Source organism: Rhinolophus sinicus, linkage group LG03 (genome assembly GCF_036562045.2).
Source record: "Rhinolophus sinicus isolate RSC01 linkage group LG03, ASM3656204v1, whole genome shotgun sequence".
Taxonomy (NCBI): Eukaryota; Metazoa; Chordata; class Mammalia; order Chiroptera; family Rhinolophidae; genus Rhinolophus; species Rhinolophus sinicus.
In genome coordinates, this window is record NC_133753.1 from 160,681,654 (window position 1) to 160,698,208 (window position 16,555).

A 16,555-nucleotide genomic window follows, 5' to 3' on the forward strand; every position below is an offset into this window, starting at 1 on the left:
ATTGTAAATATGTGATGTTTCTAAAGCCCTACTGTGTAGGATATGTTATTTAAATGTTTTCCGAAGATATTAGAAAAATATGAAACCAAGTAAACTCAGAAGAGTATTTCATTCTTTACTATGTTAATTCAAGCGCTCACCACTAAATGCTGCTGTATGAACGACATGCTGACATAAGTCTTTAGTTGCAGAAAACCAAAGATTAAAAAGGAAAATCAAGTCACATGGGAACAGGCAGTGCAGCTGTTGTACTAAACCAAGTTGTAGTATCACCTTGCCAAACTGCATAAATATTTTATTGCTGAAGTACACACAAAAGATAATAGCTATGTAATAAGCCCTCTGTGTAGAGTACCTTAGAAATTAAAAATTACCCCAAAATTTAGACAGGTAAAAATTATGTTTCATTATTTATTAAGAAAATAAAATAAAATGGTATTTAAGTCCTAAGATTCTTAAGACATACAAAAAATTAAAATCTAAAAATCTTTCATCAATGTTTCATCCCTTAAAAAGATACATTTGTAGGTACTGTTTTATATTACGTTTCTTTTCTTCTAATGACCAAATATAGACTCAATTGGCCAAGGAAATAAGCACTAACATCTGCTTAGAACCAGGGTCCTTCAGTCCCTAGGAGTAAGGCAATGGGTCTGTGAACCTCCCAGAAACGGTATTCATTCATTCATTCATTCATTCAGCCAGCATATTTACTGAGTGCCTTCTGCTAGACTTGGGGATGGAATGGTTTACAAAATATACAGAATTCCTGTCCTCACAGAATTTACCATCCAGTTCAATGGTTTTCAAACTTTTTTGACCGAGACCCACATTAAGAAATATAATTTAGATCATGCCCAATATATTTGTGTATCTAGGTGCTTATGTGATAACATCTGTCTTTCTGTCCGTCTGTCTGTCTGTCTATCTATTAATCTGTAGCAAAGTATCGTGAAAAAATACCCTTACTATTAAGTAAATACTTCTTCTATTTCATTTATTAAAAAGGCTTGTCATAATTTTTTAAGCTGATTGCATACCATAATGGGTTGCAACCTACTATATAAAGAAACACTTTGTAGTGTGTGAGATAAATATCAATCTAATAACCACACATACAAATATGTAAGTGGTAATCATTGCTCAAAGGAAGAGACTGTACCAGAGAGCTCTGGCATGGCCTTGGAATGCCAGGGTAAGCATACCTGGAGGAAATGGAATTTGAGCTGAGGTTTGCCTTCAGCAGATGAGAAGTTAACTAAAGGGAGGAAAAAGAGGGAAAGGGTCTGCATGTGAGAGAGGTCTCAAGCAGGAAGAGAACGTGGTTCGTACATGAAATAAAAGATAATTCACGTCCATGCAACAACCAAGTAGAGGATGAGGAGGTAAAGCAATACAAAACAACCCTGGAGAAGAGAAGGTACACAGGCCCCGAGAGCCCTTGCAAACGAGGGGCATAGGTTTTTTTCTAAGACTAACGAATGGGAATTCGTGACAAGGTTATCCAAAGTGGAAGAATGGAACACCCTAGATAGTAAAAGATGTTTTGTCCTGATGTACATCAATTTCAACATTCCTACTGTGAGATATTTATGCAGCCATAAAATTAAACGCAGAGATTCTCTATGTACTACAGTAGAAAGATATCCAGGATATATTGTTGATTGAAAAAATAAATCAAGGTGAAGAAAAGTATACAGAGTACCACCTTTTGTATAAATAGTAAAGTTTAAAAAAGAGCTTATGAGTTATTTCTTTGCGTATGCATAAAATATCTTAAAGCAATGTTTAGAATGAGTAACCTAGTTACACGAGGCAAGGAAGCTCTTCATTGAATACTTTTTTCATACATGTAAAATGCTGGAACCATATGGAGGATGGACGGGGGAGCAAAAATACATTAAGAGAACAGTGAGGATGATATTTTGACGGTCTGTACAAAGGATGATGGTAGTTGGAAAACTAGCAGTCAGAAGAGACATGGAGAACCTGACAGGAATTTAGGACATAAATGAAACAAGACTTGAGGAAGAAGTGGGTATGTGACGTATGGGACATCAAAGGGTGAGAGGAGACATGGGTCTCTAGATTAAACAAACGGACAAGATACTGGACAAGTCACGGACACACAGGTCATCAGAGCAGGGCCAGGTTTAGGGTGGGATGAGCAGTGTTTAGGTTCTACGCTGTTTCAGACATGGTGAATTTAAAGCACCTTTGAGATAGCCAAGAAGAGGAGAGAGGATTTCAAGCAGGGAGCTAGATACATCGTGGGAGGCTGTATGGGGTAAGAAGAGCATCTAAGATGGAGCCCTAAGGAAGGTCAACATTTAAAGGCTGGGAAAGAGAATGAACAAAAATGGCAATGGGAACGAGTGGCCTATTAGGGAAAGCAGGAGAGACTGGCTTTTCAGGAAGTAAGGCAGAGAAATCTATTCCCAGTAGGAACTACCCTGTTTCCCCGAAAATAAGACCTGGCCAGACAATCAGCTCTAATGCGTCTTTTGGAGCAAAATTAATATAAGACCTGGTATTATATTATATTACATATATTATACTAAATTAAATTATATAACACCCGGTCTTATCTTACTATAAGACCGGGTCTTATATTAATTTTGGCTCCAAAAGATGCATTAGAGCTGATTGTTCGGCTAGGTCTTATTTTCGGGGAAACATGGTACGTAACTACGTAGATATTGAAGCTCCCAGAGAGGATTCTATCTACCCTGCTCACCACTGCTCCCTAACACCTAGCCAGTGTTTACCACAGTGTTTACAGGCAATCAAGTATCAGGAGGAAGGCGGGACAAGATGGAGGGAGAAAGCAAGAGTACATCCCCCCCCCCCCCCGGGGATTTCTATTAAAAAGAACCACTGCTAAAACATCCTCACATACATTATCTCATTTACCCTCACAGTGGCCTGTGGGGGCGAGTAGGAGATGAAACAGGTTCAGAGAGGTTATAACACCACAGCCACACCACCAAATCCAGTCTCCTCATTCTCTCCCCTGCGGAATAACACATCCCTGAGCCTTGGAACTCAAGTCTGAATCTTGGCAGTATCAGAGCAAGGATTATGAACTCTTAAGTCAAAGACAAGTTTAAAGAAAGATGCTGGGATGTTTGTACAAGAAGATTTAAGGACACAGTGATGCTGTGAAGAGTTAACTAATGGGGCAACATCTGTATCCCACAGGGTATCCCTGAGGGATACAGATGTGGATCCCTAATCCAGCCAATCCGGTTAATTCTAGGAAAAGAGACAGACACACACACACACACACATATCTATAAATTCCTTACCTAACTAACATGCATCAGAAGAGACTTGCCAAACAACCAAACTATAGGCTCTCAACTTTTATACTTAAGTTCGTCCCAGTATCTTGTTAAAATCCTCCTAGGAAATATGACATGTCTCTCCTTATCCTCTCCTTAGGGAAAACTCTTGACAAGCAACTGATTATGCCCTCCCATTATTTCCCTTGCTGAACTGAACTAAATAAATTTGATTTCTACCCTCACCTGGGGTACTTGCCCCAATTTTTGTGATTTTTAAGGTTGTTCTCTGTTAGACACTGAAGGCCACGACCCACAAGGAGTCCTGCCCCAGGCCGTGTGCTGGAGGCCCGCTACCCTTCGCTGCTGGGCTCAGAGCCTTGTGAGGCTGAAGCTCCGTTTGCCACAGAAATACCCAAGTATTTAAAGCAGATTTTAATTTGGTTTGGAGAAAATCCCAGTCTTCTCCTTGGCCAGAAGTAGCAAAGGAATTGACATTCAGATACTCTCCCCAAACTCCAGGATGAACTCAACTCTTGCTTTTTCTGATACGAAGAGAAGGGCTACAAAGAATAATCTAGGAATCGCTTTTACTTGACTTGAATCACACAAGGTATTTTTCCTTAAAATCTAATAGGTTTAAAAATACTATCATATTTTAAATATGCGATGGATTTTAAAATTTCTTTAATGGATCATTTAATTTACATACATACAGAGTTCTATTCTTGTCTAGCTAGAAAGATATCTAACAGCAAATGTATAAATACATGAATTGTGTTTCTCAAGTTTTTAAGTAAGCTAAATTGTGGGGGTTTTTTAGGAGGGGTGAACTAGTGTTAGAATAAACTTATTTCTTGAGCATATGGGGGAAGGAGGAGGCAATGCAGAGGGAAAATGGCCCACAGATAAAATTTTACCACAAATAAGTTAATAAAGTCTACACATGAGTAGAGATGTGTGGGTTCCTAATCCTGGATTAGAATTCAGAAGACTTCCTTTCTAAGCACAGTTTGGAAAAACTGTCCTTCAGCATATCACTTAAGCTCCTCAGGTCTCCATTTCCTCAACCCTAAAATTCTATAATGTAGGGATAAAAAAATTAACTAGGTAATAAAAATTAGAAATCTCACGTGGCTATGTAAAAAACATCCTCACTCAGTCATAACAATGCAAAGGTAACTAGTTGATAAATAAAAATTTACTCTGAACACAACTCGACATTTTAGGAATAAGACATGTACTATATATTATAGACCAGAAAATTCAATGTCTGCAATGACAATAATCCCCCCTAAAAGAGCAAATTCTTTCACTAAACTTTAATTTTAAAGTTTAACTATTTCAATCCTAATGTCTTGATTACATGCATTAAAGTGTTGCCTAAGCCTCGTATAAAATGCAGATTTGCAAAATTTATTTCTACTTGTTAATGGCTGTCTATCATCAAAGACAAACCTCTCACCATTTAGCTTTGAGAAAGGTATGTACAGAGAAACATAATTTCTGTATTTATACATTTGCTATTAAAATATTCCCACAGTTGGGCAGCAATCAGAATGTGTGTATGTGAATTAAATGGTCCACTTAAAGTGGTTAAACACCTATCACATTTTTATCCTTATTTATATTTATAATTATAAATGCTATAACTTTTACAACTGTATAATTAATATTTGTGAGCATTTTATGAACAAAGCTTAATCTTAAAAGTTTCAAGCCTTCGGGGGAAAATGAAATTAGCTGTTGAAAAAAGTGGAACAGTTTAATTGTCTCTCATTCCCAGCTAGGAAGTGTGAATTTGATTTACCCTCCTACCTTGGTTATGTAACAACACAGGAAAGCGAAGGAGAATTCATGGACGCGAAGAACCACAGTCAAATCTCTCCCTGTCTGCTACTTGATTTAGTTCTGATTTAGGTTTGATTTATCCCATTATCAAAATTCCTTATCCCAGCAGTTCTCAAAAATTAAGAGGATATCAAGCTTCCCGAGGCACACTGTGAAAAACAGATGTTTAGGCAGCACCTCGGACCTACTGAATCAGAATCTTCGCCGAGGATAAAACCTGGGGGCGGGGGTGGAGGGGCGATTCTGTATCTGGAGACAATGTTAAACGTGGCGGAACATTCTGGATCTTCATATTGAAAAGTATTCAGGGTGCGGAAGTATCAGAGGCGTCTCCAGCGTATCTGTCTCATGGCACGGAAACAGTTGCTTCTAAGCATTAGGTAACACCAACTCATCCTGCTGTAAACTGTAAACTGAGATATTAAGAAACGTTCACAACTGGCTTATGCTATGTTTGGAATGTGGAATTATCCACAGCTTTGGGTTCTAATGGGGGAACTTAATGCTTTTTCTTCTCCTCTTACTCTGTTGGAAAACAAATTCACACGCAGAGGTGAAAGGCGTTTAGTTTACATCTTCATCTGAATTGTGACCTAACTGCTTTAGTAACACTGTTGCCCAAATAATGCTTTAACCATTTACATTTATGTAGCAGTGTTCCTTTTTGTTAAAGTTAGTCACATTCAGTCAATAGGCGGAATGCAGGCAGCAGATGTCTCCACTGCAGAGGATACTAATTCAGCCTCTTTGGGGGGATCTATAGAAGAATGCCATCTCCTACAGTTTGGGTGCCTGCTGTCAAAACTAGGAAACACGAAATTGAAGTCTGTGGCTTACAAAGGCACCGGTATGCCTGTCTTACAAGTTGAAGGCAAAATCTTGACATCAACCACTGGCACCGAGAGGGGAGACAAGGCAGTAAACTTCAATGATTCAAACTCAAAAACGTTTTTCTTTAGAGAGGACAAGAGCTAGAAGATCCCTGAAAAAATAATGTGCACTGGATAAGCACACTTCCGAAAAGATTTAAATCTTATTCTTAATTAAATCCCCACTTCAAGGTGGTAGTGACTAAATGCCTTCATTTCAATTTACAATTTTGAGGTAGCTGAAACAGACAGATCCTTCACCACCTTCTATTCAAGGGTGAGTCCATGTCATTCTACTGCCAGGATACAGGATGGTGTCCTCTCCAGGAGCAGCGGTTCGAGGTCAACCTGTTTTCCTTACCATGGAGGCTAATGACAGAGAGAGCCCTGGCATGCACCAGGCTTTGCTCCCTCAACAAGCCATCTTCCCTTCAGCTAACTGCCAAAGAAGTAAGTAAGTAGAACTATAATCAGTATCTCTCTCAGGGAACTCAAATAGGCCTGTCATGGTTTATAGCCCCATCTCTTATTTTCCTCTCATCTGACTTTATTACTCATCCCTTATTATCATTTAACTTACTTCAGAAGTTCAGTAATATGTTTATTCGTGTACAGAAATTATATTTAATATAAAGTATTTGTACAATCTCCAATGCTCATTAAAAAAATGCAGAGTATAAACACAGAGTCCATTACTCAGTTAACAAATGTATTAACAATCACTTGGCATAAATATGAATATTTAAAGGCAACGTTCTCGGAAAGTCTCATTTTTACATAATCCAACTCTTCAAATTTATTAAAAGAGATCTACAATGTCTGCAATCTTCAAGAGTGGTTTGCTCAGATTATTTTAAAAGGCTTTTAAAAAAGAAAACTGGTTCACAAATAGTTTATTTAACTATCTACCACTACCTATGAAGACACATGCTGACTGCCACATTATAATGATGGTGATAACAGCTACTACTCATATTTACTCCTTTAACCCTCCAGACCATATGAAACAGGCACTCTTTATTGTCCACGTTTTACCAATACGAAAACCGAGGCCAGTAACAGAGCTGGAAAGCAAAGGGGCCAGTATTCTAACTTAGGCTAATTTCTAAGCTCCTAAATACTCTGACCAGTCTTACAGTGGGAGGTCTGAGAAACCCATGTGCGAGGAAGATGGGAATAATAAGCTCACTAGACAACATGGAGAGACTTAAGGTCAGTTAAAGGAGAGAAGGCGGTGGTGAGGAAACTGACTGCCACTGGCAGCCATCCTTTGTAAATTACGCACGTCAAAGATAACTATAGAGCGTGAGGGAAGGCAAGATTTGGAAATGGAAAGGAAAGGATGAAGGGTATTGGTCTAAAGTCACTTGGCTGTCTCTGCGTTATCCTAGCAAATTCCTCTTGAGTTGGAGATGTGATTCCTCCAAGATAAGTGACCTAAGTTCTAAGATTATTTTTTTGTAAAGTGAAATGCTTTTTCATGTGAAGAAAAAAAAAAAGTTTCACCTGTACATGATCATATAGTCCATCAATTAAAAAAAAATTAAATCATATTATGAAAACATCAAGTTTAGTTAAAACTTAAGAGTGAAACTAGTACTTACTGGAGGAAAATTTGGTGGTAATTACAAAACTCAAAATGCATATACCACTTATTCTGGCATTTCTACTACTAAGAATCTATTATTCAAAATTACTTGCACAAGTAAACACACACGATAGTCACAGTGGCACTGCATATAAACAACTTCAAAATCATTCAGTTGGTTAATGGTTAAATATATCCATACTATGGAATATTACACAACATTTAAAATAGTAATAGACCTATTTATTAACATATTCATGATATCTAAAGAGAGAAAAAGCAAACGGCAGGAAAACGACTTTTTAACTTGTTTTTAAAAATTACATACGTGTGTGCACAAAGAAAACTGTCTCAAGGCTATAAACCACAGTCAGCAGTGGTTGCCCTGGGGGATGGGGAGCTAGTGGAGAGTAGGGAGGAAGCTGCTGGGAGCCAATGAGGACTTGTCTTTTTATGTTCACGCTCTTCCATACTACTATACATTTTTCCAACATGCAGTCTTTTTTATTTTCTTTAAGTTTCACACTACTGCACTTTGAGATAACATATTTAAAGCAATTTTAATTCTCCTACAAAATATATTTGCTAATTATACTGGTCACCAGTAGATCATATCTTTGTTTCACCAACTATCAATGCCAGAATGTTCTACAATAAAAAGGGTATGTTTGTAATAACCAAATCATCTCCCTAGGATACTTGCAAAAATTGGTGGCTAATGCAAGTCCTATTATAATGAACATGACCATCCACAGGGAATCAAAAGAAAGATGTGACATGAGACCTCCATCAAATGACTCCAAGTGTCACTTACTACTAGATTTGGAACATGTATGTGTATCAGAATAAATCTCCAAGATGCTACTAAGAACATAATGAAATGAAAAAAAGGAGTGGTTTTTTTTGTTTAACAAATTGCTTGTGCCTATTACTTCTTATGCACTGTCCTTGGGGAGGCTACCATGATACACAGGGCATAGTGTTGGCCCAGATGGAACTTATAATCAAGTAAACATAACCTACAACGAATGGGAGCACTGAGCAGGTGTGTTCGTTTACTTGGTAATATCTGGGGAGACTGAGTGGACGTGAAGACACAGAGGGACACAGAGGCATTTGGAGGCTGAGTTAAGCAGGGCAGGCAGGCATGAATGGGATTTACGGTGCTGGTTTTACAAGAACCATATTCAATCAAATTGAAATGCCGGATGGAAGCACACAGGAGTGCACGCCAGGGCAGAAGCGCAGGAGGTACACCTTGCAGTATGGATCCTATGTGTCTCCGGGGTCTCGGCAGAAATACCACCACCAAAGAGTCACAAAATCAGGGGTGGAAGAGGTCTTAGATGTCATTGTCAACCCTTATCTGACATGTGAATACATCTCTTCTCCATCTAGCTGACTGGGCTGGTATCTCTGGGCGTACAGCAGGGGTGAGAGATGAGTCTAGCCTAGTTGTGGGATTGGCCAGGCTCTGGGAGTAAAAGAGCCACTGAGAGGAAACCCCTTCCCATCTGTTCCAAATCGCGACAAATACCACAGCTCTCCCTCAGTCTGTTCCTCTTTGTAAAATCTGCCCAGTACAGGCCAGCCAATAAAGAAATCACTAAAAGAAGAGCACAAGAGATAAAGAAGAATAGGAAACATGGGACAAAGTCACAGAAAAGCAAGCCGACCTCCAATTCTAATATCATCCATCCCCCAATGGTTTCTTCTCTCTTCTTCAGGATGAGTACTTAGAGAAATCCCAGCAGGAGGGCAATTCAGCTATATTATTATTATTATTCATATATATGTTATATCATTAAAATTCTTCCAATGCTGTTAGAGAACACAATGAGCATTTTAAATATGAGAAAAACTTAGTCTCACCCAAGGTCACACAGGTAAGACACAGTAGACACAATACTGGACTCTCAGCCTCCAGATTTTAAGTTCAGTGTTCTGTACCTACACCACAATTTACCATCTATAATACAGATCCGTTAATAGGAAGCATAAGGGACCAGAAAAGGCTGAGTTGAATTAAGAGAGTGGGTTAGCACTTAGAAATCAGTAAATTTCTACGTAAGTACTTAGCAAATACACCAACCTTTTTTTAAGAATGTGGAAACTGGCAAGTTTTATTACAATATAAAACCAAGAGCAATTTTGCTTAAAAAAATGCAGAACTATAACTGGCAATTTCTGCGGAGGGCCATTAACATTAACTATCTTACAGCCACTATTTAGCATACAGTGGTTAATTTATAATCGAATCAAAATTATGTGGGAAATTTTATAAAAACACAATAGAATGTAAAAAATAGTATACTGACAGGACTGAACTATTATAATGACTAAATCTGTATTCCAACTACTTTTGATTAATCTGCGACCTTGGATAAGTCACTAACCCATTCTTGGTTCCTTCATCTGGAAACTACTGCAATTACAAATCTGCACTGCCTACCTTACAAGGAAGTTGTGAGAACAATATGACTGAAATCGAGTTGGAGAAGCTTTTAATTTCACAAGACAGAATTATTTCAAAAACAAAATATTTCAAAATAATGATAAGCAACTAACAGAATTTTAAGTGTTAGGGTAAGTTTACTAGGAAAAGGAAAAACCTACTACCAACATAGTTTGTATTTACTTATAAATTATGACTTTCTTCCAAAAAGAAATCTGGACAAAATAAACCTCTTTGTCTTTAAAAGACACCAATTAAGAGAATCAAATATAAATCCTATCCTAACACTATTTATCTAGCAAAGTAAAAGTGATACTTTTCGTTAGAGAAATATTAACCCTTCCCAAGTATTCGCATTTACTACATCTTTCTTAAAGAAAAACTACACCCGTAAAACCATACAAGAAAGTACAGTTTTAAAGATGATTCAAGAATGCTTTATGCATAGATGTTTGGGAGGCAGGTAGGACTATGTAGTCAAGTAACTGAAAAGATTTTTAGTCCCACCCCCTCCTATGAGTAAGTCATCAATCTAACAGTTAAAATAAGACCCTCCAGGGAGCGGATTTCCCATTTCATTGCTTAAGGTCATGGCCTGCTTCCTACCTCTCTTCTTTTTTACCACTTGTCACACTAGAATGGAAGGCATGAAGGCAGCTCATGTAATTGGCCCATTTCCAGGCTAGGAGCAAATCTGATGATAAATTAAGTGGAGAGAAAGCTGGCGGGATAAACTGCTCAAGTTCACTGCTCTTGTGAAGCTGTCTTCATACAAAAGTTATTTGAAAATCACACTGAGATTAAAGCTAACCTGCATTCTACCCTTGATATTTCTTTAGATATATTTTTCTTCCAACTTTGAAACTCTGAAGAAATATGTCACATGAGCACATTCTGTATCCAAATTTACATTGTTTTCTTAGTCCCACTATTTCAACATAGAAGAGGATTTTAAAAGCTTTTCGATAAGAAACTTTGGGGGCTACTATCCTTGAAAACAAGGGAGACAAATGCAGAACAAACAACTGACTGTTCATGTGGGTCTCTAGTTAAACTAAAACTCAGAAAACAAAGTGACCCGAATGAGTTACATGAATTAAGAAAAAAGAAGGAAAAAAAGAATGCATAGAAGTTTGAAGAAATGTTTTATCCTATTCTTACACCTCCACTGAACAATTTAGTAAGAAGCCACAAATAGGTTCCTGAGAAATCTCTGTAATGACTGTTAGCTGGGGTGAATTTTCACAAGGCAACAAGATTGAGACAGACGATCTGACACCGCAGAAGCCTACTTCAAAAGTCCTTGAGTGCATGTGCTTTTGGTGGGTCTAAGGTACTTACGTGGCAGAGTTGTTTATAATCCTGTTATTTAAAGCTGGTGGACTCTACCAAGTAAAATGCTTTACACACCTTACGATAGCTACTTTAATAAAGCCAGGCCTGATATGGGGAGCACTAGAAGAAATATGGCTATGTGGATTTTCCTCGGACATAAAAACCATGTGAAAAATACCTTACAGCACCAGGAGACTTGTAAAAGAATGCTCACAGCAGCTCCATTCAAAACAAGGTCCATCAACAGTGGAATGGACAAATAAATAGTGCTGCTCTCATACTAGAATACTCTAGAGTGCTGCTGTGCAGTAAGGTAGCCACCAGCCACATACAGCGACTGAGGACCTGCGAGTGGCCACAGTGGGATTGCAGATGTGCATGTAAAAACAGACCAGATTTCAAAGACTGCATATAAAAACAAGGTAAAAAAACACCACTACTTTTGTTAAACTGATATTTCTGAGTATTGTGATATTAACATGAATATGTTGAACATTTGGATATGCTATGATAACTAAAACCTGTATTAAAATTAATTTTACTTGTTTCTTTTTAAATGGCGCTACGAGTATATTTTAAATTATACATGTGGCTCGCATTGTATTTCTATGGGACAGTGCTGGGAGTGTCGTATTTGTGGGTGTGGGTGGTGCTTCGCTTTGTTAATCTGCACATTCATATTTTATGCACTTTTCTGCGTGTTGTACCTCAGAATTTAAAAAGAAATGATATCAAACTGCTTTCCTTAAACATTTATATTTGCTATATCAAGTAATGACTTTGAAGAAAACCTGAAACAATAGGGTTGAGTGAGTGACTGGCACAGTCAAGACTGTTTTACATTCAAGATATTTTTAAATATTTTAAAATTAAATGCAAATGTTTTAAAAGCACATTAATCTATAATTTAACAATACTATTTATCCTGTGCTAATGTACTCTATAAAAAAGGTGGTGGGTGTAATTCTGAAAAGTTGCACATGTATTCTTGTGAGTTAACACTATTTGCAATGCACAAAATAGTTGATTAATGTGTTTACAAAATAAATGAGATATGTTCAATGAAAGACTTAAAAGAAAACCTTTTTGGGATTTCTTTTTTTTTTTTTTTTTTTTTTATTAAATTTATTGGGGTGACAATTGTTAGTAAAATTACATAGATTTCAGGTGTACTTTTTGGGATTTCTTAAACACAACAGCCATAGTCTAAACTCTCTCTAAACAGGTTGCAATATTTTTCTAAGAATAATTTATTTTTTTAAACTGAGGCATCCTGTCACAAACTTCCTGCTTTGGAAAGTCAATTTTAAAAGAAAATGAACAACTTCCGAGTATGTGCAAGTCAGTATACTGACAACAGCTGATATGTGTGAATGAAATGAATACGTGTCTTCCATAACTAATATCTAGTATTTGATAAATTTTACCAAATATAAAATTGTAAGAGTCAAGCTTTAACAAATGAGAGACTTTTCTGAGCACGAAAGGCTTGGTATCTAGAATGCACGAAACACTTCAAAAGAAATGTTTTAGGATGTAAAACTAAATTTAAAATTCTCTCCTAGCTACCTAAAAGCAATGCTGATGACCCAATTTACCTTTAACTTATTTTTATGAAGAATTTAACTTATAAACGAAAAAGAATACAGAGAGAAGAAATCTACAGAATGGACCTCTATACTCACCATGAACTTGGTTGATTTCTGAATTCTGGGATAGAATTTCATCTGCTAATTTTTGAGCAGTTGGCAAAACTTCTGTGTGGTGCACTGTGATCAAATACTGTACAAACTTTTGCAGTTGGTCTCTATTCATTTGAAAGAGAGTCTCTGAAATGGGAAGATGTAGTTTGACCTGATCTGGCTTGCGAATGCGGTATAAAGACAGTGCCACGACATGGGCACAATAAAATATGTCCTTGTTCCCACAGCTGCAGGTCACTGAGGTAATCTTGCAACGATCAAAGCTGATGGCCACGTTGCAAACAGTTTCTGGCTCCGATTGTATTGCAGGTTCCGTCACTGTGCCACTCAAGTGGAAACCTATATAAAAGAAAGGGAGAAGAGTTTAACTTCTGCATTTGGATGCTAGGAAATATTCTAATTCTTTGAAATGTGTAGTACTTGACAGAAGCAAGAAGAAATATGACAGCTTTTTTTTTTCTAGTAAGAACATTCAGACCACTCAAACCCCAATGCCCCCCTTCCCTACCACCCTACATCTTACAGGTAAAAAATAAATGGTATTCAACAAACATCTAAAGTATTTTAGAGCCATATGAAAATACCTATTGCAGGACACGCCACCAGTTATCTACAGAAACTTGCTAGATCACAACACTAATAAGCCATCATCACACTATCCTGAATCTGTGGTATACTTGACAAAAATCCCCTACATCAGTGGTTTTCTTCCTCTTTTTTCAAAAAAACTTTTTAGAGTAGGCCAGCTCAGCTTTCTTCTCAACAAACTCCTCCCTTCCCTCCACCTTCATACCAGGCAGCCACAAGCCTCCTCCAACCAACTTTGCAACTCTGAGGGGTGGGGGGGGGAGGGTTTCCTTACACAAGCACTGACTGGAGAATTTTTAAAAATTAACACTCCTTTCTGTAGCATGCATGACATGTCACAATATAGCGTTGTGTCTGAGCAATGTCTTCTAGTAGAACTGCAAAACCCACCAGATCTCAGACATAACACAGTCTGAGTAATTAACAATGACTATTTTCTTTCATACCATACAGTATTATAAAGCTGGTACAAATGTAAGGTTATTAAACATGCACACACATGTTCTCTATCTCACACACACACACACACACACACACACACACAAATCACCAAGTGGCAAGGGGCCTTACAGGCCTGTAGCTTAGAACCATGCAGGAATCCTCCACAATCTCCCTGACCAACAGCCACCTGGCCAGGACTTGCGGTCCAGAGAGGAGACAATCACCCTGCACAGGCGACAATTCTTCTTTGCAGGGCTCTAGCTATACCATACAGCCTCCCACCGCCACTGCCACTAGTCAGTCCTGGCCTCTGGAGCAGTGGACAAATCCTCCTCACACCTTTTCCCTAAATAGGTGGGAAGGTCACCCTGAATTGTTTTTCTTTTTGGCACACCCATTCAATTCCACCTTCCCTCTCTGAAAGCCATATTCAGAGGCCAGAGATAAAGCTTACGGGGATCCCTTTGGGAATCTCCAGGAACTTCCAATTTACTTCTGGATTTCAAGTGCCTGACAGAAACTTGAAGCTACAAAATGAAGCCCTTCGTTCCCTCTGAGCTTTCTACTATCTATGCTACTTGAACAAAATTCATCAAGCAGGCCACTGTGTCTTTAGGTTCCCCTCATTCACAGAGAGAAGGGGGAACTCTGCGAGGGGTGTTGCACAGGATGCTGCACAGATGTCACGTGACAATGACGGCTGGATGACAGAGTTCACATGTGGGGCATCTGAATTCCACTTATCGTCTTCTTCAAGGGAGGATAATCAGGCCAGAGAGTTGGAAAAAACACTATTCAACTTACAAGAAATCTTTCGGAATAATATAATTTTGTCTCTTTGATAATTCATATTCAGTAACACTTAGTGGAAAGAGAAAAGTGCTACAATAATTTTTACCAAATTAATCAATTTAAAAAGTATTTCCTAAAAACAAGTTACTATGGCTTCATAATAAGATCTTTTGAGAATCGTTAATACAATAACCTTTGGTTTTCTTCCACAGAGATTATCCATTTTGATTTTCTTCCACAGAGTTTAAGAATGGATATTTGAGTCTCCTTTATCTCTCTTAGTCAAGAAGTTTTGTTGGAAAACCACAATTAAGGAAAAGATACATCCACTATCATGCTCTCTCTTCCACTCAGCTTTTTAGTCCTCTGTTCTGAATCTTGAAAGGACAACCAAGGACCATCAAGTATCTGAGGAAGCCTCTCACTCAGGAGACAGAGACCAGACCAAATAAACCAAAACCAAACCAAACACTACTCCAAGGAAACATGTTACACACAGAGAAGGTATTACATTCATGAAACAAGAATGTGATGCTATTAAAAAAGAACATTCAGAGTAAAAAGAACTCCTAGAAATAACAATTATGCTGGTAGAAATGCAAAACTTAATAAAAGGGGTATATTAAAAAGAAAAATAGAAAATAAGAGAGGCTGGAAAAGGGAATTTGAGAACTGGCCCAGAAGTTTCCACATCTGAACAACAGGAGATACAGAAAGAAAAAAAAGGTAAAAATTACCAATAAAATAATTCAAGAGAATTTCCCAGAACTGAAAAACATGAGTTGCCTGATTGAATAGGCCCACTGAATGTCCTGCATGATGGATGAAAACAGACCCACACTAAGGCATATCATTGTGCTATTTCAGAACACTGGGACATAGAGAAGATCCTTCAAATTTCTAAAGAGGGAGAACAAAGTGACAAATAAAGGTTCAGGCATCAGAATGGCTTCAGACCGTTCAACGTTCATATTTAAAAGCAACAAGACAAAGGACAAATGCCCTTGAAATTCTCCAATTAGATTCTTTACCCAGCCTAAAAAAAAGAAAAGAAATAAAGACACGTTGTAAATATAACCATATTTTAAAAAATTTTAAGTGTATTTTCCCATGAGGAAAAAGTCAATGAAGAATAATAAAGGTGGCCCTGCCTCATTATATACCAGATGCACTGTAAGTCTACAATAACTAAAATCCATGGGACAGGCACAGATTTAAAAAAAAAAAAAAAAAAAGTCAATGGAGTATAAGAGAGAACCCAGAAAGTTCTCAAGTATATACTGTACTTTTAGCGCAAGGAGTCACATTTATATGTGTACAAAGAAAGCAGTCTATAGAAAAAGTGATCATCAACTGCCATTTGTAAAACCAATCTCTCCCAGCTTAACACTTTTCCACCAAGTCTCTCCAGGAAAGCGACAGTGGAGAACTCCATTTACAGGCAAAGTCAAGACAACCGAGGACCCAGAAGAGTTAGTATTTAAATAGTGTATAAAGGTGTAACATAACAGGTACTTCAAAAGAGACTGATTTAACTCTCTGATTTAACTATCAGCCTGGTCTTTGCCACTGTCTTTCTCTCAAATATTAATGAAGGAGTGATTCTATTCCAAATAGGAAAATGATGAAGCCCTCAAAAAGTTTTACAA

At 37.7% G+C, this 16,555-nt stretch overlaps 1 protein-coding gene across 2 annotated transcripts in view; it reads right to left on the bottom strand.

Moving 5' to 3' along the window:
* The window catches only part of ZSWIM6 (zinc finger SWIM-type containing 6), a 184,179-nt gene that overhangs the window by 57,001 nt on the left and 110,623 nt on the right, over positions 1-16,555 (bottom strand). For both annotated transcript variants that reach the window (XM_074328909.1, XM_074328910.1), the window contains exon 2: positions 13,068-13,424. In XM_074328909.1, coding sequence (XP_074185010.1) covers positions 13,068-13,424 — 357 coding nt within the window. The remainder of the gene's footprint in view (positions 1-13,067; positions 13,425-16,555) is intronic.